Raw genomic sequence first — 26865 nt, 5'->3', positions numbered from 1 at the left:
AATTATGTGATGTAATAAGTTTTTTTTACAAGAACGAGGCAGTCGATTTTTTTCACTTTCTTGACACCCTTAAGACACAATTTACGCTTTGACCTAAATGTTGCGTTTTGTTTTTTTTTTGTTTTAAACTTAACAAACAAGTGTCAAGGTGCACGTTTTCAAAATCAGCGTATATACTTAAAATTTAGCGCGTCTTAAACAAATTTAAATTTACAATTTTTTTTTTTTGAGAATTTTGCGTAAATTAACGTACAGTTGTTTTTCGAAATTAATAATAAAATATTTTTGTACTTTTTAAATTTTTTGTTTTTTTTTGTGTGTACTTCTTACTACAAATTCGGTGTTACGATAAATAGAACTAAAGAAAATTTGGAATAAAACGGTTATTTTTAATTGTATCATATCGTTTGCGTATTTAATTTTTTTTTTTTTGGTTTTGATATTTTCAATGTATACAAAGATAACATTACAGTATTTACTAATTATTGTAGTGGTGATATATATTTTTATGTTCTTTTTGTTTTTGCATTTTATATAATCTAATTGAATATGTTTTTGTCTATTTTCTTTTTTAATTTTTTTCTTTTTAATTTTAAACTTTGCATATTAGTTGTTTTGTTGTTGATTTGTTTTTTACCAGAAATAATTTAACAAAGTACTATAATTAAAGAATAATACAAACAAACGGCTTGACATGACATAATTGATATTGATTGTAGTAATGTTTCATAATTATTAATCATAAGTAAATAAGTTTTTTGTTTTGGGTTTTTTTTTTATAAACTTTATGTTTCCTTTATAAATGTTTTGGAATATTTTTTGTGTGAGCGAACCCAAATGCAGTGTCCCGTTGGCATACGACACGTGCTCATCTCATCAACAGCAATTTGTCGGTATTCCAGCTGTGCGCGCATACGCAACACTTTTAGCATGTTCCGCTAAAATACAGACACAGCTAAAATACTTAACAAATGTACAAGGTGTTAGCTTAATTGGTTCGTTTAAAACGAAATATGTTCGTAGGTTTTGCTGTGAATTCGTATTCTGCCAAGAATTTTTACTACTCACTTCTACGGTTCCTTGAAAAAATGCTTCGGAACGGCATCAATCCTTGGTATGATGGTCCGCAACATTTATTTAGTTTCTTTTTTGCTTTTTGATTTTTTTTTTTTTCATATTTATGTTTTTAATTTTTTTTGTTTGTGTTTTTTGTTGTTTTCCTTAAGTTTTGAAATAGAATTAAACATCTTCCCTATACATACGCACCGTTCTAGCTGTCTGACTGGCCGTGGTCACACATATGCGCCTTCTAACCCATATATTTTTTGTTTTTGTTTTTGTTTTTCCTCTCTAAACATTTCTACTACCGTACGTATATACATACACTAAAACAAATAAGAATTCTTTCGTAATTATGATGCATAGCAAAATATACACACATCGCAGAGTGGGGAGCCGGGTGTTATTGTTAAAAAAATTGTTTTTTTTTAGTTTTTGTTCTTTTTAAAAAACTGTTGATTCCTCGCTTACGGATTTGACTGTTACTCCTTTTGTTGTTTACTATAAATATTTTTTTCCTTTCAAAAAGCAAAATATCTGTTGTTTCTTGTTTTTATGTGCAGGATATGTTGTTGGTGTTGTTGCTTTACTGTTTCATGTTGCTGCTCTCTCGTGCTTCTCAACTTCGTATTGCATTTCACTGTAATCTCTCAATTGCAATGCGTTCAACAACAATGCGTCTCCATATGAAACAATTTTTTTCTGCTTTTCGCAACTTTTTTGCGTACTCCTCTACTCAAACTATCCGAATATACCGAAAAAAATATCCTGCAGTTATTTGTTGAGTTCGTAAGCAAAAATCTGATGTTCTGTTCGCATCCTCTTATGCGTGTGTACGGTACTAACACTGTTCAAAGATCGGTATAATGGGTGATGTGGGCCAGTCCTCCTCCTCCTCGGAGCTAATGCTTTCAGTTCTGTAAAAAGTTAATGAAAAATTGTAAATTTATAAGAAAAATTTATTATAAGAAAATGTATAAAAATTTGTTTTTGCTTTTTGCCATATACGTAAACACTCATATACTAAAAAAAGAGCAAATCAATATTGCGACTTTTTTGATAAACAATTGATAAGGTTTCATTTTTAGATTATGGACATCACACTATTGTGCTTAAAGAATTTTACATGACCAATTTGGGTACAATGAACTTCAGCGACAACAACTTTCTTACGCAGTTACGAGAAGTAGCAAAGAAAAACAATTTTTAGTAAACATTATTTTCCAAAATAGATTGTAAACAAAATATACTAAAAAATAATAAAAAATAAAGTAAACGCTCTAAGTTGTTGTTAAAAGTATAAAAACATTGCTGAAGCACCTACAAACATACTCGGAAAAGCTATCTTAAAGCGTCAATACGACAGTTTCTAGAAATTTTTCTAAATACATGCATATTGTATTTTTTTTTTTTTACTTTTGACTTTGTGCTTTTTTTGGCACACACTTTCTATATTTTATCTCACTGCCAGTCCAAAGCAATAAAGTACACAAGTAAGTGTGTTTAGCAGATAATGAATTGAAAAATAGCACATCAAACAACAAACAAGCTATATGTACATACATAGTACATACATAAATATGTGGGGTAAAGCGTATGTGTCGTTTATTCAGCAGACACATGCGTGCGTACAGGCGCTACACACATACATACACAGTAAAAGTCGCAAATATTTACGTAAATATGCTCGTTTATACATATTTATATATGACTTGGTGACTATATAGATTTGCATGTTTTGTTTTTGTATTTGTAGACATAAATATGTTAGGGCTACACGCGCCAACAACACACAACACAATGAGTGCGCAATTTAGGGAAACGTAGGAAACATACATACATGTACTCGTATGTGTATTTTCCCCCATTATGTTTTTGACTTGTATTCCTGAAAGTGTCACTTGTTTTTATATAATCGAAACGATATGTGAGCAGAATTTAAATTGATTTTTTTCAATTGATCATGCGAAAAAGCTTTAAGCAGCACAAGCATTTTGTATTTAGAGAACTTATTTGTTCTAAAAATATAGATTCGTACATATGTACAAAAAAAGACATACTTACGTAAGTATGTACAACGAAATAATGTTATATAAATTATACTTGTAATCAATTGAGATATTTTAGCACAAAAATGACTTTGGTTAAGCATTATGTATAATTTAAGTAAAAACAACAGCAACAAAACGCAAATTTGACACATTTCAGAACAAAAATTACTTCAGTTATTTGGCATTAGCAACAAAAACACTTTCAAAGATATTTTGTACATTGACATTATTTTCTTTGTCCTAATTACGAATTTTTGACACAAAAGCAAAAAAAAATGTGTAATTAGTGTCAAAACTCACCTTGAACGACAGCCTTCATCCATGACATTCACTTGGCCTTCATCGATGGTGGGTAGATCGGTTGAAAAACGATTGGTTGGACGCAATACTTTCAATGTGCGGCTGGACAATTTCCAAACCAAGCGTTGCTTGTAAGGCTGCTTGTTTTGACCGTTGTAGTGAGACAGGATCTCAGCAACAATGGAAAAGCCACAGCTGAATACGCGATCGGGAATCTGAAATATTTTTCTTAAATTAGTAAATACACATAGCACATTTATGCAGGAATTTGCTATATTTGATTTTTTTTTTAAATATTTGCAGACATAAACGCATAGTAACTCACCCGCAAATATTGCTGCAGGAAAAGTATATACTCGAATACGGGTTTTAATTCGGGCCGTTCGCGTTTATAGGACGCCTTAATATGGAAATCCAAATGTAGACACATCAGTATTAATGCCAATGTTGATGGTGCTATAACTGTAGTCTTGACATCGCATAGCAAATTCTCCAAACGATTTTCCAAGTCTTCCAACTTGATCATACGTTGATAGAATTCATAGAATTCATCGCATACCTCCTTTGCCAAATTACGGAAAAGGGCATAAAAAACGCGCAGGATGGTAACGGCAGTGACCGGGGTGGTGCCCATTTGTACACCCAATTTATTGGCGATAACACCAGCCATACGCTCTAAATCGCCAGCAGTGCAACCACACTAAACAAAATAGAATGAAAGGATGCGATTAGTTTTTAAGCTACAAAATGAAGCCACTCCTCATATTTATTCACAAATTATGCCTTGAAATGAAGAACAAATCTAACATAACCTAAAAGTTGTTCTATATCGTTTTGCTTTTTACATTAATTTTTAATTACCAATAAAACGAACTACTTTTATTTTGTATAAATAATGTAAAACTTTACGTGTTGCTTACTTTGCGCCATCTTACCTGTGAAATAGTCACTAATTCGTCCGCAGGTATTGGTTTTAGTCCTAGCTGCCTAATAGCCAAGTGAAATGAGGCAACACTCATGCAGGCCATATGCTTCGGCTTCACAGCCATGCGATCAAGGAAGCGATCCACAAGGCTCATTGCTGAGAATAGCACATCGGAGGGCAGCTCGTACCACATTTTAAGGCAACGTAAAACATACGCGGAGCCATCACGTCCACCAGCCGTCACTTCACGCTGCAAGCAAACAAAATAAAGTCATAAAATATAACATTTTTGGTTATGTGTAGGTGAAATTAGAATTATAATACAGCAGTGTGTGTTGTCTTGCTGTCAGCTTACCTTGGATTCTCTCGGCATCAGCAATACAGTATAGTATTTATCCTGCAGCACATTGTATTCGTTCAACATACGATACAGTTCTTCGGATGACAAACCGACTAATTCATTCTCCTTCTTAGGCGAATTTGGGGCATCATTGGCGCTATTGGCATCGCTGTTGCTACTGCTGCTGTTGTTGCCAGTTTTATTGGCATTATTGTTGTTCATCTTCATATTCCTATTCTCATTGTCCATTAACGAAGACTCCAATGGGTTGTTCATCATGTTAGCAGGTGTTTGTTGTTGTTGTTGTTCTAGCTCATAGTTTTGATATTCCAAGCCAGCAGCACCCGGTGTCCCATACCGGCCCTCGTCAGACATCCTCCACTCATCCACATCTACATCCACAGTATGCATTGCTGCAATACCGCTACCATTCGCTACTGCTGCCGCCAACATCGTTGAGTTCATAGCTTCCGCCACTGTCTCGCCGCCCATCATGCTGTTTAACGGCAATTCCGATTGCTCGCATGCCGACTGATTATCGAAATGATGCTGATGGTAATGCAACTGATGATCCTCTTCCTCCTCTTGCAGGACATCAATATTATTGATATTCATATTGTCCATGTTTAAGGGTGAAATCTGATGATGATGATGGTGATGATTGATGTTGTTGTTGTTGATGTTAATGTTGATGTTGGCGGGTAATCCAGTTATTGGCGAAACCGACGACGACATCGATGACCGCTGCTGCATCAACTGCTGCTGCACGTCAAAGCCGTTTATATTGCCGTTCACGAAGTTATTGCACTCGCCCAAACTGAAATTGACGTTGTTGACGTTAGCGTTGGCGTTGGCGTTGGCGTTAGCGACAAATTGGCAATACAACTGCTGTTGATGTTGTTGTTGCTGTTGGTGTTGGTGGTATTGCTCTTCTTGTTGTAGAGTATTTGACAAACCACTATCAACGACGGCGTAATTGGCGGCAGCAGAGTAGCGTACAGGGACAGACATTGTGAGGGCTGGCCTAGTACCTAGTTTTATGAATTGAATTTGTTTGTTTTGTTTAAGAGATTGAAATTAACGTTACAAATGTTTTGGATTTTGTAAAATTGCAATGCTCAAAAATGCGCGTCTCTTTTTAGCCTTCGTCTCTGGGCTATTGCTTATGTCGTTGGTTGTTTTTTTGGTAATAGGCCAACAAAAAAAATTTGTTTGATTTTATTTTCAGCCACAAGTGGAGAATTTGATTTGGATTGATTTTTTAAGCTTACACTACCTTTTCTGTGGTAGGTGAATATGACGATATCAACGAGAAGCACCACAAAAGCGATTTCTCGTCTTCTCTATGAATGGGTTCTCTCAATCTATAGCTTAAAAATTTCTCTCTCTCGAATTTTCACACTTCACAGACGAAAATAATTCGCTTGCTTGCAACAATACAAATTCTCCAAAGAAAGAAACCAAAAGTAAGAAACTAAAATGCGCCACAAAAACCACTTTTCGTAAAAAAAATTAAACGAATTGGAACTTCCGCGTTCGCTCCGCTCTCTCTTTTGCTGATAGGTGGTGATAATGTGGTTTTTACCTTTGCAATTGAATGCAAAACTGCACAATTTAGTTATTCTTACCGACCGAAAATAAAATTTATTGCTTGCTACTTGTGTCGTACACACCGGTCACAGTGACAGTAGTGTAGCGGTTGCGAGCACTGAGAACAGTTACTGCGAACGATCAAAATGCTGCTGCTGCTGTACTACTCTTGCGTACAAAGGACCTTCGTACAATTCCTTTCCTCTATTTTTTAGATGGAGGAAAATAGACAATTTGCAAGCAACAAACAAACAAAACCCTCAAAGATTTTTGAAATTATCTTAAATAAAAATAGTGTCCCTTTAATAAAATATTGCCAAAGTAAATATTAAATACTTTGTACAGAATTAAAGTAGATACAAAAAAGCACGATTAGGTTTATTATGTGAGCTTCGCAGCTTTTTTACGATAATAAACACTTGCGCTTTCTTAACTTGATTTTATTTATTAATAATTTATGCGTGTGTGTGTGTTGAAAACACAATTTATGTACTTGAATAGCTTCGATTCTTGTACTGAATTTTAGAAAAATATGCGTCAGAGAAGACTCGTAGTCACTAGCTTCTCTCTCTCTCTTTAAATACTTGTATATCCTTTTTATCTAGAAAACTTACGTTCTGTTTGGGAGGGAAATGATTGAAGAGAAAATAATTTAGTAACATTTCTAAAAAAAAATCAATGGGATTGTAACAATATAGTGCACAATATTATTAAAGCTGGAAAGAAGTATGTTTATTGTTTATATTATAGTTATATTTACATATAAATAAAAGGTGCATATTTTATTGGAAAATTTTTAAAAATTAATGTTTGATTGTATGGTTTAAATAATTGATTATAATTAAAAATAAAAATGTTTGAAAATAAAATTATGAAATTCTTAAAGTAAATTATGGCAATAGTGAAGTATGAGCAGAAAATTATAATTAAAAAAAAAGAAAATTAATATTAAAAATTATATATTGTTTTAAGGTGGTAACGAAGTATGGATAGACAATTAAAATTAAAAAAAAAATAAATTAATATAAAAAAATTAAAAAAAAAAATTAATATTAAAAATTAAAAAAAAATATTAAAAATTAAAAAAGAAAATTAATATTAAAATTATATATTGTTTTAAGGTGATAATGAAGTATGTATAGACAGTTAAATTAAAAAAAAATTAAATTAATATTAAAAAATTAAAAAAAAGAAAATTAATATTAAAATTATATATTGTTTTAAGGTGATAATGAAGTATGCATAGACAGTTAAATTAAAAAAAAAAATTAATATTAAAAATTATAAATTTCTTTTTTTTGGTAATAATGAAGTATGAACAAAAATTAATATTAAAAAAAAAAAAAATAATATTAAAAATTATATATTTTTTTTAAAGTGATAATGAAGTATGGACAGACATTTAAAATTTAAAAAAAATTAAAACTGCATAAAATGCCTAAATAAGTTGTAAAAATTAACAACATAATTTAAAAATTTAAATAATATTAATTCTAAAGGCGATTTAGATTCATAAAGGTAAACAAACTCAAAAAATGATATGTTAAATTAGACACTTGCTAACGCCTTTGGTGATTCAAATTCCTATTTTCTTTAACTTAATGATTTTACGAAATTCTTTTTTCTTTTTTTATTTTTATTTACTTGTTTTTTTGTGGTGACCCTGAATATTTATTTCGCTGTTATTCTATTTGTCAACATTTAATAAAACACCAAAAATAAACGCTAAGGTTGTCATATGTTATTTGTTTACAAAGTATGCTCTACTCAAGGATATGCAAGCCATGGCAATGACATTGCCAGCTGAGGGTGTGACAAGTATGTGTGTATGTTGTACAGATATTTTCAAAAATACAATAATTTTTCATATGTCAGATTTTAAAATAGTATATTTCATATTTTAAAAGAGTATGCAAATATAACAGATTCCAACCCAGCAAATAGCACTGAGGCACACAGAAAAATTAGAAAAATTCAATCAACAATCAATTAAATGAAAAAATAAAAAAATCAACACAACAAACCGACGACGAAATTGGAAATATATAAAGCAGAAATAGCCACAATGCGGTGGTGACAAGGTTCAAAGTTGTAAAGAGCATCAGGCGTGGATTTATTGTACATTTACATGGTGTGCTGTTAGGCAACAGATGCCACCAACAAAAGACGTACACATACATATTTGTTTTCATAAAAATAAATTACACCGCAGATGCATACAAAAAACGCTATGTTTATAATTGAAAATAGTACTTTGATATGATGGTATGCACACCAGCAGCATTCAATCACACGCTATAATTTATCTAACGGATGTTGTGGCAAAGTGTAGCATAGCACAACATCAGCGCTCGACAGGCAGCAGGCCACAGTTGATAATTGTGGCGTTGAATGAGATGTTAAGTGCTATCTGGAGCGTTTGCATACCCGCATGCACTTAGAAACTCGACATACATAGATATATACATACTGCATGCATATGCATAAATATGTATATCGTGTTGTGCGTACGTGCCTAACACGCTTCCCCATTGTGGCACGTAGTGTATTGAGCCGCAAATGCTGAGCAGTAATGCACTATACATATGTAGCAGCAAAATAATTTGTGGTAGCACAGCTTTAGTGAAACAGTGCGTTCATCAAACATGAAATATTTATAAGTTTTCAGCTTTTATTCCCTGTTTTTTATACCCTGTACAGGGTCTATCCTTCTGTATATACGCTAACTTGTCCCTCAGTTTTTGGGATATCGATCTGAAATTTTGCACACGCCTTTTTCTCTTCAAGTAGCAGCTCATTTGCCGGAATAGCGATATCACTATACTATAGTATATAGCTGTCATACAAACTGACTGATCAGAGTCGAGTTCTTGCATGGAAAACTTTTTTATTAAACGAGATAGCTTCATGAAATTTGGCTTCCATTATTATACAATACATCACTACAATCTCCGAACTTATTGTACACATCGGAGTACTATAGCATATAGCTGTCATACAAACTGGTCGATCGAAATCAATTTCTTGTATGGAAAACTTTTTTACTAGACGAGATATTTTCATGAAATTTGGCTTCCATTATTATGCAATGCATCACTACAATTTCCGAACATAATGTTCAGATCGGAGCATTATAGCATATAGCTGTCATGCAAACTGACCAATCAAATTCAACTTGTTGTATGGAAAACTTTTTTATTAGACGAGATATCTTCATGAAATTTGGCATGGATTTATGTTTAAGACAGCGCTACAATCTCCGAACATAGTGTTCAGATCGGAGCACTATAGCATATAGCTGTCATACAAACTGACCAATCAAATTCAACTTGTTGCATGAAAAAAAGGTATTATTTATGAAGATTATTATTGCTCCGATCCAACCGAAATTAGCGTTTTTCTCTTGCCATCCGAACTTGTTGTATAAGTTAATATAAACGTTTGTATACAAAAAAAAACAACACAACACAACACACTGCGTAAGAAGACAATACAATTGTGTAAATACTAGGAGAAAATATAAATCATGAAATGCAAATGAAGGCACGTACAATTGCAATTGTATGGACGTAGTTGCTTGTAGCTATATATAATTACATACATATATATAATAAATACGTACGTATGTATATGCGTATAAACATCAGCGAAGTGAGATTTCTCAATACTTCATATTCAATTAAGTATAAGCATAACACAAATTGATTGAATCATAAAGTTCGTAATTTATGCGTGGTTTACACTTGCAGACAAACAAATAAAGTGGATGGTCTACTATGTTAAAAGCGGCTAGTAAAAGCCAATCATAAATACTATATGTATGAAATAGTATAGGAAATGAATCAGAGTCAATTGAAGGAATATTTATAATAAGATATAAATAGTTTTAAAGAAGCCGCAAATATTCGTGGACGACTTTTTGCTATGTTGATATGTTTGAGCAAGAATATACTAGATATGGTCACTTTAAAAACCAGTTGTTTTACAAAACTTACATTTGACTGTAAATGACATTGACTACTCCAATCTACATATGCATATAAGTAGGTTTATTAAAACCTATATTTAAATTTTGTATTAAATTAACAATGAAATATAAAATTCAGAATTCATAGCAAAGCTTTTCACAATACTAATAAAATAATAAATTCATATCAAAGCGATGCGGAAACTGGTTACTTTATATTAGCCAGTTGTTGTTGTTGTTGCGACAGAATTCTGCCAAGTTGACACCCCTTGACCGGATAAAAAATCCGGGTCCGTTCCGGTTACGTAGACCCGACTGTCGTCTATTAGCCAGTGGAAAGGTATGCTTCGAGTCGCAAAGAGCTTACTACATGAACGTGTGGAAGTTTGCACTTAAATTCGCCTTAGGGACAAAAGCACGAGTTTTGAATAAATAAAATATGCGAGTGTTATTTAAATAATTATGGCCGCCCTGAACGCTTATCAACAAATTAAAATCGATTTAAATACTTTTAACGGCATTTCGAAAATAATTTTCGCAAAACGCAATAAGTAAATAATTTTTTGAAAAGCCTTTGACGGCAATTAAAATTGATACAGTCAAAACAGGCTAAAAATGGAGTGTGCACAGGTGTTTTTGAAGCCAAAAAATGTATGTACGTACATACATACATACATATGTACGTAAGTAATTATAAACAAATGCACAACATTTAAAATCCCAACATGTTCTCGTTAAACACACATCAAATTTATTTAAGTAAAATTAGCAAATGAGCAAGAAAAACAAAAACGAGACCGACCGACCTTTGCTTATGACCAACGCGAGTGCAACAACCAGCACACCGAGTACAGTGACTTTGAAAGCAAAGGTTAAACAGCAATGCTAGAAGGGCGGCCTGCATTTAAATGCCATTCAAATCGGTTAACACCACTACCGGCACATTTAAATTATAATTTGTAATTGGCTAAGCGCATAATAACTGATCAGGCCATTTTAATAGAGTTTCCGACACACTACAAAAAACATTATGTATCAGCTGACTGCAACAAGCAGCACGTCACGTAGTAATTCAATTGAAATAAATATTGAATCACGGTTGTGTTTTCCAATTATGCTGTCCAATCACCGCCACAATATTTTGAGCTTCCGCCATAATTAGGCACAAACAAAAATAGCTATGATTAAAAGAATCTTAATTGAGCGAGAAGAAGTCGTAAGCAAATATAACTCACGAATAAACAACCTGACCTTCAAGGTCGCATGACGCAGTTATGACAGCAAAACAAATTTAAATGCGAAAGAAATAATAAAAACTAAAAAAAAAAACTAAAAAAAGAACTAAAAAAATAGCTAAAAAAAATAGTTAAAAAAACGTTAATTTCGATTGCACCGAAGCTATAATACATTTCAGGAACATACTAAGTTGAAATATCCTGAAAAACTTGTTCGGAGTTTGTAGAGTTGCTTTGGTTATAATAATACTTTCGAATTTCGTGAAAATAATTTACCAAGTAACAAGTTTTCCACAAAAAAATCAAACAGCTTGTATGACAAATATATCTTAAAGTGGTCCAATAAGATTAATTTTTTTAGAAAGCTGTATTCTAATTTCAATGTCATTTGTAAACTATCAACTTACTGTAATAGGTTCCAAGATTTTTGATACTTGTCAAATAATATTTCAGCATGCTAGCTCACCAACGCGAATATACTAAGCATATAAAGGGCAAGGTTTCGGAACCAAAACCTAAAATTTGTTTTAAAAAAGATAACCTCTAAATAAAAGTAGTCGTGCACATACGTGTGATCGAGTTATTCGACGTCTTAACTTAATGGAAAATTACTGGCCCAAGCATAACGTGGAAGAAATATAAAGAGAAAACGAAAATTCAGGGCGATAACTTGCAAACTTTAACTCAGCTAGTAAAGCTGAAGAAACGAGCAAAATGGATTTGCAAAAACTGAGTAAACCGGTCGAGAGAAATTAGTGTACGCCCAAGCATAACGAAGAAACGAAGAAGAAATATAAAGAGGAAACGAAAACTCAGGGCGATAACTTGCAAACTTTAATTCAGCTCACAAAGCAGAAGGTGAGTAAACCTGTCGTGACAGCTATAAGCATTCTAAAAATATACTCGTGTACATATGCTCGAGTTATTCGACACCTAATGGAAAATTACTGCCACAACGAAGAAGAAATACAAAGAGTGAACGAAAATTCAGGGCGATAACTTGCAAACTGTAATTCAGCTGGTAAAGCAGAAGAACCGAGCACAATGAATTTGCAAAAATTGAGTAAACCGGTCGAGAGATATAAGTATACTTGCAGAGAATGACAGAAAAGCAATGCATAAAAGTAAAAAAGACTAAAATTTTGTCTCAAAACTACACTCTTCCGCTACCTTTATGTTTGGGATGCCGTTACTTCAAACAAAAAACAAAGGTACGAAGAAAATATTGCATATAATAAAGCGCGAAATGAATTTCTATAACAAAGATCATACAACAAATATGCACGTACATACATATGTATATTTATATATACAAACTGTTAATTTGGCGCAAAAACGACGACAAGATAACGCCAATATTTAGCTATTCCTCAAACAGACAAATAAGCCAATATTTTTTTTTAGCTTTGTCTAACGGCCAACTTTTTTCTTTTTATAGCATGACGTGATGTGTGAATTTCTACAAGCGCTAAAAGCAGCTCCAAAAATTTGGAGAACAGTGCGAAAGGCAGCAATATTTTATAGATTTACGTAAAGCTTACAAAGCTGCTTAGGAAGGCTTTCCAAAAAATATGAAGAAAACAAGCTCACGTTGAGTTTTTTCACGGTCTATACAAATGCTAACTCAACGAACCAAAAATCGAATAAGAAATTTTATGATTTTCTTTTTTTGCGGACAATACGAAATACAGTAGAAGAAATTATAAAATAAAAGCTGTGTGTTACTTACAATTGACTAAAATCTAGCTAACTCTAGCCAACAACAACAACAATTGCACAAGTGTTTATTGACGAAAGCGAAAACAGACACTGACTGACACTGTGTTTTCGTCATATTTTCATGGCAGAGCGGGAATTATTGTATATTATTGACAATTGATGATGTAGGATGGCCATATTCGGAAGTCGAGGTTATGTATGACCGAAACTAACAAATGTTAAGTCGCACGCGCGCTCTTTTCCGTGGTTAAATAAGGCAAGAAAATAAAAGCAAATGCATAAACAGCAAAGTCAATTGCATATTCGATACAAAAAAGAGAAATTTTTTGTTTAATATAGGAAAAGTCGCTGCCCTACTACAAAACGTAGCACTGATCTAAGCCTAAAGAATAGTAGTAATACAAAATTAAGCTTTAAATTATAAAATAATTATATATTAATAATTGTTTACCGTTCGTATTCCGCACTTATGCGTACAAATTGCAAGTCATGCTAATGGCAACGATCAGTGGATGAAGAAAAACAACAATTGATACTCTTGCTCGTTTCGCCTTTTTACATTTTGGTGTTCGTGACTTTGACTTTAAACCAGTGTACGCGCTTTGCTGTTACCGTTTTTTTTTGGCAGCTTTCTAGTATTTTCGCTAACAATAAAAGCATTTTTTTGTTTTTGGTTTTGTGGTTTACGAATGTTTTAACATTTTTCTGCGTTTGAAGGTCAATACACACAGGTTGAAAAGGAATGAGTTTTGTATTCAAAAAATGAAACGTTATTTTAAGCAATTTTATTTAGAAACTGAGAATTTTTAAATATTTTCAGGGGCTCTACATTTCATTTTAAAATTATATTAACAAAAATAAAAACATTAAGCAAAGCGTCTCAACGCCTGCGTCAGCGAGAAGTTCAACAAACGATATCCATACAAACATACATATGAGCAAAAAATTTTGACACCAGATAAGCAGCCAATAAATTAATTTGTCAGACGCAAGCCGTTCACAGCTCCCCAAGTGTATAAATATTTGTGAAAAGCAGCACAATAAAAAAAAGAAATTCGTTAACAAAATCAACCCCTCATTAAGGGTAGTAATTTCCAGAGGCAAACGATACAATGTGTAAAAAAACGCTTTTCTGTTTCAAAATACATAAAGTATTTGAGGATATATGGCTGCTATGTTTATCATCGTGCTGAGCTCGCCAAGCGATAATGTGTCAGCGCAGACAACCGCAACACCACAGTTGTTCTTTGTTCAAAGTAGACATTGTTACCTGAGTTGATTGGCGGATTAGGTTGAAATACATAGTCTGACCGACACTTGAAGGCAGTAAAACTTTCGTCAGTTATTTTAAATATTATAGACACTACTCTAAAATCAAATGAGCAGTAGGGGCACTGTAGAATGCAACCCTGAAAAATCGATCCAATGTTATATGCAATAACAAAACAAGAAAAAATGTTAACTTAAATGGCAACGAAGCTGTAATACCCTTTACCAATAAAAAGTTTTCATACAAAATTAGATTTTAAACGAGCAGTTTGTATGACAGCTCTACTTAAAACTGGCCCGAACTAAACAGTTGGTTCGGAGTTTATAGCGTTGCCTTTTACAATAATCTGTGCCAAATTTCATGCAGATAACTCGTCAAATAAAACAGTTTCCCATGCAAGTACTTGATTTTGAACAATCACTTTGTAGTGCAGCTACTATATGCTATAGTGGTCCAATATTGTCGGTTCTCACAAATGAGTAGCTGCTTGAGAAAGCAATAATGTATGAGAACTTTCAGATCGATAATAATCGATAACATCCCTGTTTAGGGTATAAAAAAGTACGTTAATAGCAGCGAAACTTACATAATTTAATCTTTGCACTGCCAGACTGTCTAGTCGAGTCGCATATTGAATGTTTTGCTTGTCCGACAGATGCTTTCACTACAAATTAATAAGTTGTGTTAGCACGTCAATGCTTCGTGTACTTGACAAACTTAGTTCTTTTTTGCTTGTTTGTTATTTAACAAGCGCTTGTTAAATAAACAGCACAATATAATATGATAGCGATAAAGGTGATACGTAGTTGTAATCATAAAAGCTATAAGTATGAAAAATTGTTGTTGCGAGAGAGTAAAACAACTAATAAACTCAAAGAAAAGCAGTTTGTTTGACGTCACAAACTAAAAAACAACAATAAAGGCGGGTGCGTATTAACAATAAAAATATGTTTCTGCCAAAAAATCACTCAATATGGGCGGACATTTAAACGCCTACCACCGTGATTCATAATTTCACATACATAAATGTTGGGTATTTTAAATACGTAAGTTTCTGACTGGAATTTTTCCATGAACACTTTTTGCGGTATAAATCTCTGACACATATTGCTTTTCATGAACTTCCATAAGTCGAAGTTCTCTATAACTCGAACTCTTGAATTTGCAATAGAAGTCAAATTTAATACAAATTTTCTGCCATAACTCGAAGTCTCTCTAAATCGAAGTGTTTTTGTGAATTATTGTTATTCGAGTTAAAGAAGTTCAACTGTACTTAGAATTATGCATTGAGAAAACTCAAGTCATTGCATAAAGAATTCGATTCAAAATGAAAACAAATATATGTATTTATTTGAAATTCCAATGTCCTAATTTCGAAACTCACACAATGTTAAAACAACCATATGTTTTTAATCAACACACAATGCCAAATTCGTTTCGAAACAAATATATTAATTATGCAACATTCTAGTATATAACAGATGATTTAAATTGTATACTCGTATTCAGCCATTTAGTTAGCGCAAATTAAAACGGTCATGAATTACACACTAAACAATCAGCTGGACTCAAAGCCAAACAAATAAAGAGCGCAATTGTACCCGACTTTATTTGCTCGTACATACTATGTATTATTTATAAAAGAAACGGTCTCACTAGTTGTGCATAATTAAAAATAAACTGCATATTTGCCAGGCAGGGATTTTGCACTGTGCGAACGCTTACAATTCCGCTTACAAGAGCATACACTGCCGCTAACCATAGGTACTTAACGCATAGAAGCACCTTCAGTCAGCCGTCTGGGCTAAAAATACGCTCATATAGTATATGGTACTTGTGTGTGTACGTTTGTTAGCCTTCTGCGACCGACCGTATGGAATTAACAATTAAATAAATTAAATTATCGCGCATGTGCACCTAACACTTCATTGAGTAAGCAATAGCCAGGAACGGAATTGAGGGAGGCAAGTGTAAATAATGTTGAACGACTTTGCCTATTTTGTTAGACAAACAAAAACTCTAGTACACGTGATGCAACAATTGGAAAAATCGCAAGATAATAAAATTATATTTACACAAATGTAAGCAAGAAATATTTTAATGAAATTTCATTTACAGCATATTTATTTTTAATTTTGCGCTCGCCAAATAAACAAATATACTTCTTGACCAGTAACATATCAGCTAGGCATAAGTTTGAGTACATTTTATCAACTTATTTTTTTTTTTATTGCAATCTCTTCAATTAGCTAGGCAAATATTTACACAGTTTATTGCTAAATTTTACTATACCAATCTAACAGTTATAGTTTAACGCAGAACATTTTGAAGACGTGAGAACTTTCGAATGCATAAAATAAACTCGACTGCAGTTAGCATACGCAAAGTCAAAGCTTCAAGGTCAAATTAACGAATTACGCAAAATGAAATGATAGATAAAGCAAAGATACTTATATCAGTGTTGACAAAGCGCATATAATTGAAGTCAGTGCTGCATTTGGTAAACAACTGAAACGACTTGTCACCATTACCGAACGCGATAAATATTGACAAATAATTGCTGAGTGGTTTGCGATCACAAGTGATTGCCGAATATAATGGCACTTTTTCTAGATCTATAAATCAGCTGATCTGATGGCATAACTGCCGATGTGTTATCACCAGTGATTGCCGTATATATGTAAGTACTTGTGATGGCACTTTTTATAGATTTACAAATCGGCTGATCAGGTATCAAAATTTCGGTAAAAAAATATTAAGGAAACTAAAAAAGGAAAAGGGAGTCTCTGAAAAAATGCTACAAAACTGCATTGCACAATTTTTTCGTTGTTGCATAAGCAGTTAACTCAGTAGACGCTGCTGTGAGTCAGTGATTTTTAATTAAAAAATTTACCACCAACAGCACGGGCACTGCGCTTGGCAGGATTCCATCAAAAGGGTGCAAACTACACGAATAAAAAGGTGGACGCGTGTCAAAAGAGGGTTGACACTTACGTACGATTGAATGTCGAATAAGTACATACATATGTATGTACGAGCACACGTCAGCGACAAAACCGTCCGACGGCTTTTGTTAAACAGTTTTTGTTTAACGGCTTTAATTATCTCTATATTTAATGCAAAGGTGTGTTAATAAAACAAGTTATGGGTAGAAAAATCATTAAAATAGCCAGAGCTTCAACTAGGGGTTGAAACTGCATACAATATAAGCTACGACGTAAAAGTAGCAAAACCGAAATCAATACAAAAAAAATACCAAAAACAAATTTCAAGCTGACAGTGTCATTGCTAAGCCTTATATAGATTTTATTTTTAGACTTTCAACATGCATATTGTGTCGATATTTATGCGCACGAATGGGTCAATGAATGCACAATGTGATCGATTTTTCTAAAGGTACCATATAATAATTTATTCTAACTCCTTTGTGTGGCATATGCCAGTAGGTATACTTGACAACAGCAGGCGTCGTAGCATTGCTTTCCACTCGACTTGCCAGGCGACTGTGGTGTCGTATACCGTTTGGCAAAAATATTAAAAAAAAAAATAGCAGTGAGCAACATCAAAAGCGCTTCGAGTGACAACTGCTGCTGCTGCACACTCCACTTGACTTATGCAAAATGACGGCTGTGTGAAATATTAATTTGTCGCAGAAACATGTCGAATCGTATGACCCTGCCAGCTGCAGGCAATTTCACAAAATCAGTTGCTTGAAACTACACACGCTTGCAAGCAAAAATGCGATGTAGCTAGCAACATTTATAAACGTTGGATTTCTTTTTCAAGTACATTATGTATGTACATAAGTATATAAATATTACACACATAAAGCAGAGGCAGGAATGTTGTAGGTAAGCAATGTCCGAACTGATGAAATATGAAGTTAAAGTTATTTAGCAGTTAAATACGTAAATTTTCAGTAACGCGCATAGCGACTCAACCGGGATCGGCAGTCCATTATACGAAAATTTCACTTATTTGTGCAAACAAACACAACAGTACAAATTTATTAGTGGCAACTGCTGTACACAGCTGGCCATTGTTTGACGCTGTGTCGCCACCAATATTGCTATTTACACAATAATGTGTTAAAATTACATAACTATTTCCAACACTTGAAAATCTCTACACAGCAATAGTGATGAGACACTTGTGAGCAGCGGCATTGCATTTCGCCATAAACAGCAGTGGAGTGATCAACCAAAAAATGTCTGTGGTAACTATTTATGACTTAGAAGCTGCAAAATATTTAATTACCACAAAAATGTTGGCGACTGAAGCAAGTTATAATTAAGTAATGGCGACGCCTGGTTTTATGCCTGTTGCCAAGGCTGATTTATTTACTTATGCAGCGCGTAATTGGCTTCCTTTCTTCGGCACTGCAGGTGCAGGGCTAAAAGTTAAAAGCAATTGCAGCGCAACTGCCAGCCTGTTTGAGTAAACAAATACGTTGCTATATTTGTATATATTCCTGTATGTTTACAAATAATTGAAAGGATGTAGACTATGTTCAACTCAAGTTGCAACCAAGGCATTATTTTGTGTAGCGTTTATTTGTTTATACACATGAAGCATGTGCGCGCATCATGTTTATAAACAATAAACAAAATTTATTTGTGAATAATGAAAGTTAGACGACTTTTAGCTCGTAAGGGCTGAGTTGAAATATAAATAATGTTGGTATAGAGATGGTATATGCATATACATATATAATGCATGTAGATGGAATAATACTTTCTTTTATTTTAAATTTATTTACAGATTAATTTTTGTGCATTTTTATTATGCCATCAAATTTATCTTATACGCTTTAGATATAACTTTATATGCATTTTTATTAGGCCTCAAAATGTATCTTATACGCCTAGCCGTCGCTGCTATGGCTTCGTATAACCTTCAAGATTCAGAATGAAAAACGCAAAGGCAATAAAATGGCTTTATAGTCGTCTTGCGAAATATTTAGCGTACACAAATTTATTTTGTTATGACACTTGGCAAATGCAAATGCAGCAAATTGGTAAACAAACAAAAATGCATAACAAAATATGAAATAACATTAATACACATGAAGAGTAGAGCAAAATAGAAATCTAAAAGGTGAAAAATGAATTATAAAGGCTAATAAAAATAATAACAAAAATGGTGCGTATATGTATAATACATCAACAATATAAATATAAAATGAATTATGGTATTAAAGACATAAACTTTAGTATTTATGGCAGGTAAACAAACATCTATTATCAAGTTAAAAAAAAAAATATTTCGAAATAACCTTCGAAATTGTAGTATTAATCGAAATACACACGAGACATAGCAGTACTTTATAAAGCGACGCGTGCACAAACTCGTGATCAAGTTTGTTAACATATTTAAGTATTATTCGGTTATCACAACCGAAGTTTTCAATCGCGTGTAATATGGGTCAAACTTATGGCATATTACAACGTTACAGCAGTGGGTATTACTCACATACATACATATTTGCTTAACAAACATACATAAGTATGTATGTAAGTAAGTACATAGTAGGTCTGGCGAAAAGTCGCTTATCAAAAATATAAATTACGCATATAAAAATCATAAAAAACCAACCTAACCACACTTTTGTCGCCCAACTCGAGTAAAGAGCTTAAAGCTAAATCTAACAAAATAAAAAGTTCTGTGAACAAACTTAAGGGTGTGTAGGTAAATATTTATGTGCTTGTAGATATGTAGAAATAACAGCTATGTATGTACATATGTATGTACGTAGGTGTACTGCATATACAAACATACAAACGTCTGTGTTTAGAGATTGGCTGACGCAATTCTAATACAATACGAATTTTGAATACGCTTTTTTTAAACTTTTGTATATTTTAGATTTTATGCTTTGACTGTGAATGTGTATGCTTAAGTAGCGCACGCGAATATACCTACTATAATGAAATAAATATAAACAAAGACAACGAAAACAAAATTTCTATATAACATTAAAAAAATTACAGTTTATAGATGGGGTGCTATATGTACATGATGAAAACAGCAACGGGTGGAAGCGGAAGGCAACCGAAACAGCTGGTAAGAAACTATTTGAAAAGTAAATTAAACAAAGAAATACAGAGCGCGAACAAAATGGTAAACGGACTGTATATTGGGGCTGTTGTTGGTGCGGAACATAATGAGATTAACAGCAGTTGCGCTTTGCACTGGTAGTAGTGCCTTTTCGTGAAACAAGTGGAAGTGAATTTTGAAAAAGAATGAGCAAATTGTCATTATTTATTAACCTGCAAGAAATGTAAAAAACGGCGTACAAAAAGTAATTTGTAACTTACGAAATTCTGAAAATATTTTTGCTTTTGACGATAATTTAAAGTTATTCAACAAAATGGTACGGTTTCTAACTGCAAATTTGCAAAATTTTCGAAACTTACGAAAGTCACCTTGAATAAAATTTGCTTGCACAAAGTCAAAGCTTGTAGATGTCAGTTCGTTACTCGAAATTCAACTGCCAATTATATAAAAAAACATTTAAGAAAGCTTCTAGCAAATAACAATTTTGGAAAACAAAAATTCAAAATTCATCTACAGTCTGAGAACCTAAAGTAAACTGTAGCTATGCCAGCGATACTTGTGGGCCATGGCAATATAGGAATTATTTAGCAAGAAAGCAGGCCACAGATGTTTTGACTTGACGAAAAATTGCAAACTTTTATAAGCTATGAAATAATTTCTATTTGCTGCCACTAAACAAATACATATTTAACTGCTTTGCGTTTTATGTGTTGTGTTATTGAAGCTCAGCTGTGAACGCGGTGGCAGCTGGAACAAATACAATACCAATGCATGAATACAACTACAGTATGAGTGCGCGCGTCGCACCACCACCGCACCTCACCCACAAATACCAGCATACAAAACTGTATTCTGTGGAAACTTTTGCTGGAGAGCTTCTTCATTTTCTATTTTATTCATTTAATTGAAATTTTTTCGAAGATTTTTTATTAAGTCTAGAGTTAACGATTTTTTTATAGCAAATTGAGACAAATTTCAGCGGAGCGAGTAAAATAGCTATGCATGTATAGGTGTAGAACACACAGATACACAAATAGTCACAAATAGATCTGCCGTTAAAAGTTACAATTTGCTATGCAAATTTTTCAAAATGTAGAGAAGTTTCTTGAAAAAATTCGGCAGAAATACAGCTACAGAAATAAGACTAGCGGATATGGAGACAACAAGATTTTTGAGCTTTGCACTTCTAACAAAATCGTATGTATGTATATAGTAATATTAGTAAATAAAGTGTTGTTCACTTAAGTATGCTTACATTTTGACAGCCATTTTGGTTTATGTTGCGCAGGAATGTTGTATCAGTTTAAGCTTTTATTTAAATGTGTAGAAAAAATTTCGCTATTGCACTAAAAAAAACTTGTTGGTACTTATTGTAACGTTGTTTATGTTACTTAACATTTAATTTACGTTTATTATTAGTCTAAGAGCTCTCTGTGTTTTTTTGTTATTTTCTACCACTAATTTGTACTTTTACAAAGTTATCACAAAAATTTCAACTTTCGCAAAAAATACGAGTGACGAAATGCAATTGTTTTTAAAAAATATTTTCTTGGTGTTTTACGTTTGCGGAATTTAATTTTCCTTCACCGTCCAGTTCTTTCAATATGGTTGGTGAAACAAAGAATTTTTGATTTTCTTGCTTCACGAAGACATTTTGGTTGTGTTTTTATTACTGTCGTCTTGCAACAACTTATTTTCTTACACAATAAAGTTTTTTTTGGAGTTATCGATTTTTCATCATAACTTGCTCATATTGCAAATGTATGTTCAAATTTACAATGCCATTTTCATTGTATACGAAGCGTTAACTTGTATGTTGCTTAATACGTCTTTAAAACATTTTAATGTTTAAAATCATTATATTTTATTTTAGTTATTTTATTTTGCTAAATGCTTAGACACTTTGCTGCAGTTTGATTTCACGTTACACATATACATAAACTACATGCAGATTACAAAAAAATAAACTGTTGGTACTTTATTCAATTGTTGCCAAACATAAACTAAAACAGCTTGAGCCAGAGCCTACACTGAGTCGCATAGCTGCGAATTGATTTCGCACCGAACGAACCGAAAACGAAATCATCTGGCCATGGGCTGTACACAAACAAAGGCCATTCGGGTGCGTTGAAACCAGTGCTCGTATTAATGCTGCCATTACGGGTGAAATAATGCACAAAGTGTAAATTATTTGATCAAAAATTTTTTGGTACTTATACATATAAGTATGTATATCGTCACCTAAATTGCAAACCAACGTAACATTGTTTTAGAGCGAAGGAAAAACGATATAAGTAATAGAAACCACTCCTATTGAAACAAATGTTTGAGTTTTGTTTGTAAAATGGTTATATATTGGTTATATTGGACAGCGGAAGCTAAAAATTTTATCGTAAGCAATAAAAAAATCAAATTCGATATTTTTGAGGACACGTTGTATTGCATTTTAGTTGACGTTATACAATATATTATTTCAAAAAAATGATTTTAAAAGTTGTTTTAATGTCAGCGAAAGCCAAGTCCTAGACTACTTTGAATTATTTAACGAAATGTTGCCTTATACCCACATTGCTGAAATTAAGAATTTGAAAATTATTTATATTTACCGACAGGTTGAGTTTACTACTGTCAGTTCGGACAGAAAATAAGCGCGAATTACATAAAGCTCCATATCGTTTTGATAAGCGAAAAAAATACTCAAGATCAAAGTTAAATTTTTTTTTGCGATTTTCATTGAGACCATAATTTGTAGCAAAAAATTACTTCCAACAAAAAGTTTAGATGATAAAACTATCTTGAAGAAATTTATGAATTTATTTACCAGAAGCCACCGTTTCCGAGACATAATAACATCATAGGTGACAATATAATATATAATATACATACTATATATACAATATATACAATATATACATACATAAGTATATAAACCACTAGTGGCTGGTTGTAACGTTCAATGCTTATTTTGACCGGATTATATCTCTAAAATCAACTGATGCCTCGCAATACTGCATTTATAAGCCCAGTCTGCTTTATAAATCATAGAATTGCATTATTAAAAATGTGGCTACACTGTGATGTAGACATCTATAGAAACTTTTTGGTATACTTTACCGAGGTTTCACGACGCAAAGTGAAATCCATTGTACAAACATATGAGCAAACAATACATGTACATATGTGTGCAGCTAAGCTACAAAAACAAAACTGTACATAAATTGTACAGAATTGGCTGATGGTGGACAGACAGCGAAAATAACACACACAACTATATTTTGAATTCAGCCAACCCCGTACTAACCAGCTACAATAAAAAATTGTATCGGTGTGCATTTTAGCTCAGTGTTTGTATTCGCCTACTCCGCGTATCTGCGCTGGTATTTGTCAAGGTGGAATGCTTGTGAAATGGAACGGAACGGTACGGTCGAAATAAACATGGCTGCCCTTTTCTCTTTACTTGTTTATTATGCCAATGTTCAGGTTTCCCAAACAACTGTACGTTATGGCAACGGAACATACTATACTCTTACTAAAATGATTGTTGATAAGCAAGTTGGACTCATTGTACTGCACATAAATTAAATATGTGTTTACATGCATAGAGAAATATGTTGAAATATGTATTTACATGTGTATATCATGTAAATAAATAAAAATATTTAATAATTCAATATTTGTATATGTACAAACATCCATAAATACATCAAATGGTTCTTGCTAGCTTTCTCGCCTGTTACTTAAGATGACAACAAACCACGGGCAAATAATGCAATTATTTTCAAAAATTTATTTTTTTATTTATTATGAGATTTTTACTACCAAAATCAGAACTAAAAATTTTAAATTTTATTTCTACCACCAAAAGCGGAATTGAAATTTGAAGATCTAATTTTTAATCCAAAAATTTTTAACCGAAAAATTCGAATTCCTGAATGTATCACTAATCCTAAGCATAAATGAAGTAATTTCACAATTATCACAGTAGCCTATTCTATGTTATCGAAAACTGACCTTTATCAAGCCAAGGGCTTATTGCGTTGGCAATCATATAGGGATCGATAAGTTATAAAATAATCCATATTTTTTTCAAACTGATAAATATTTATTGTTTTGGAATATTTAAATTTCTTATAATTTTTGTACATAGTAAGAAAATTTCGAAAATAAACATATGAAGATATTTTAATTGCCTTTCCATAATCTTTATAAAAAAATCGACAGGAAATAGATATGTACATATGATAGTATATGTAAAGAATAATAGACAGGCATTGATAATACCAAACATTATTCACTTAGAATACATTTTTGAAGTTTAAAAGACCCACTAACATGCTTAGATTAAGTATAAAGAACATTCGATGTACAAAAATATAAAGCCTGAAAAACACTGCAAGTCAAAACAAAAACTGGTTTTAGTAAATTCATAAACATTAGCGTAAATATTATTGAACTGAGCATAGAATGGCAGCATTCTGATATTTTTGCTTTGATAGGTAGTACTGCCTACAGATAGTACATACTGATTTTTTTTTATTAAATCTGCAGTAATTATTCTGAAGTATAGTACAGATAGAATCTGTTTATTTATATAAACATTTATTTTCATATATTCTGTGGAAACAAATATGTGTGCATAACAAGCGATAATTGAAACGATAAGAATGCTTAAACCTTTAGAAAAAGGGAGCACAGGAAAAACAAAAGCATTATTATCTCTGTTGGCATCAGACACCTATTTAAGCATTGTATTAATGTACATAGATTGATGTACACGGAAGTTTATCTATGTACATATGTTTGTACTAATTCATTGGTTCATTGATTTACATTGCTTGATTGACAACTTGACAAATGCCTTTAGTTAAATTGATTATTTGTATCGGTCAGCCATTGTGTTTTCAAAAGAAAAGAGATAAGATGCGTTGCAATTGTATAAGATTTTAGAAGTGGTTAAATGAAATTTGAATACCGCAGCATCTGTAATATACACACATACTATGTACATAGGCACATACATACATACGTTGTCGAGTTATGATTATTATTTTTTTCTTATTATTTTTTTATTTTATTTTATTTTTATTTTTATATTAATTTTATTAAATGTATGCATAATGTAGTGCACTTTATCTCCTTAACACATTTTAATTTAATATCGACGCCACACATTTTAAAAGTAACCAGCATTCATAGTTCTTACTTGCATACTTTCTGCGGCTAAAATGTAAACAAACACTAGTTGACACAGGGTGAACTTTGTAAAATAATATGTTCGCTTTTGCATAACGGTAAATATTTGTGTGCATTACACCATGAACTCAACTGCCTAAAATACCAAATATTACAGTATATTTTCATTCAAAAGTTTTATTAATAAAAGGAATATGCTTTGTGTATTGTCACAATAAACTTTTTACGTATAAAGCACAGAATGATTTCACAAGTTAGTGAAATTAAAAAAGGAAACACTGCTATGGTTAATGTTGTATGTATTTTTAGTCATCGTTTAACACATAAGGCATAAAGTTTGGCGAAAGCTAAGCATTTCTCTGATCACACGTATTCCTATTTTGGTGAGTACCAGCTATATTATAGGACACATTAAGAGGGCACCTTAATAAAATTGTTCTGTAGTTAATTTTACATCATAAATTGACATCAAAGAAAACTATAGCAATTGGGCCCTGTTGCTATGTGCTCGTCTCGCACTTCCGCACACATTCGCTGGGCTGTCACGATCAACCACTGCTTTATTCACGCACACTGCTACATAAAATACTGCGTAGATATAAAAAAAAACTGCAAATGACGTATCATTTCAAATTGCTTATAGTATTACAAAATATAAGGTAAATCGTATGGGAATTGTAAAATATCTAATACAACACACACATATCCTTGTCATTTCCCTTTTGTTGCATTCCTTTCTAATCTTATTAGTTTGCTATACAATTTTAGGGCACTTTCTTATAAGAAATCGTGGGCACCACGAGCATGTTAGAAACTCTCGCATATTTACGCCGTTGAATCCGTATAAACTACGCCGATTATCAATTAAAATTATTAAGGATATGATTAACATATTACTTACCCGGATGCTTCTGCAAGTTGAGTCAGTTTTTGCTCTTTTTTATTTGTCCCGGACAGAAGAAAAATATTTCAACACGAATCGAACAAGAATTGTGACATGGAAGAATTTCGATTTTTCTATCTTGACAATTGCCACCATACCGCCGGCGCCGCGAAGTTGGCTGCTGTTCGAAATGTCACATTTTGGTAGCATATTCGAGTTCGAAATTATCAAAGGTGGAGGTATTTACTAAAACCAGGGTGACATCTTATTTACATT

The 26865-nt window shown here is 32.6% G+C and overlaps 1 protein-coding gene across 2 annotated transcripts; it reads right to left on the bottom strand.

The window, feature by feature from the left end:
- Positions 1–803: 803 nt before the first annotated feature.
- On the bottom strand, positions 804–26716 carry LOC120781326 (cyclin G). Of its 2 annotated transcripts, none has more exons than XM_040113527.1 (6): positions 26608–26716; positions 4691–5706; positions 4346–4585; positions 3736–4110; positions 3411–3625; positions 804–1976 (listed from the first exon to the last, which is right to left on the bottom strand). In XM_040113527.1, exons 2-6 carry the CDS (start codon positions 5684–5686, stop codon positions 1901–1903), a joined length of 1902 nt encoding a protein of 633 aa, XP_039969461.1. In that variant the 5' UTR covers positions 5687–5706; positions 26608–26716; the 3' UTR covers positions 804–1900. The 2 variants fall into 2 exon arrangements, with proteins under 2 accessions (XP_039969461.1, XP_039969467.1); XM_040113533.1 differs by lacking the exon at positions 26608–26716 and adding an exon at positions 21769–22499.
- Between the last annotated feature and the right edge of the window lie 149 nt (positions 26717–26865).

The sequence above is a fragment of the Bactrocera tryoni genome, chromosome 1 (assembly GCF_016617805.1).
Source record: "Bactrocera tryoni isolate S06 chromosome 1, CSIRO_BtryS06_freeze2, whole genome shotgun sequence".
Lineage (NCBI taxonomy): Eukaryota > Metazoa > Arthropoda > Insecta > Diptera > Tephritidae > Bactrocera > Bactrocera tryoni.
This window is presented reverse-complemented; position numbering and strand designations above follow the sequence as displayed.

Bases quoted from the DNA above. Each gene is read 5' to 3' on its own strand.
- LOC120781326 (XM_040113527.1), bottom strand. From the start codon at position 5,686: ATGTCTGTCCCTGTACGCTACTCTGCTGCCGCCAATTACGCCGTCGTT. The intron at 4,586-4,690 runs GTAAGCTGACAG...GTTTGCTTGCAG, and splicing joins TGATGCCGAGAGAATCCAAG to CGTGAAGTGACGGCTGGTGG. The intron at 1,977-3,410 runs GTGAGTTTTGAC...AACTTTTTACAG, and splicing joins GATGAAGGCTGTCGTTCAAG to AACTGAAAGCATTAGCTCCG.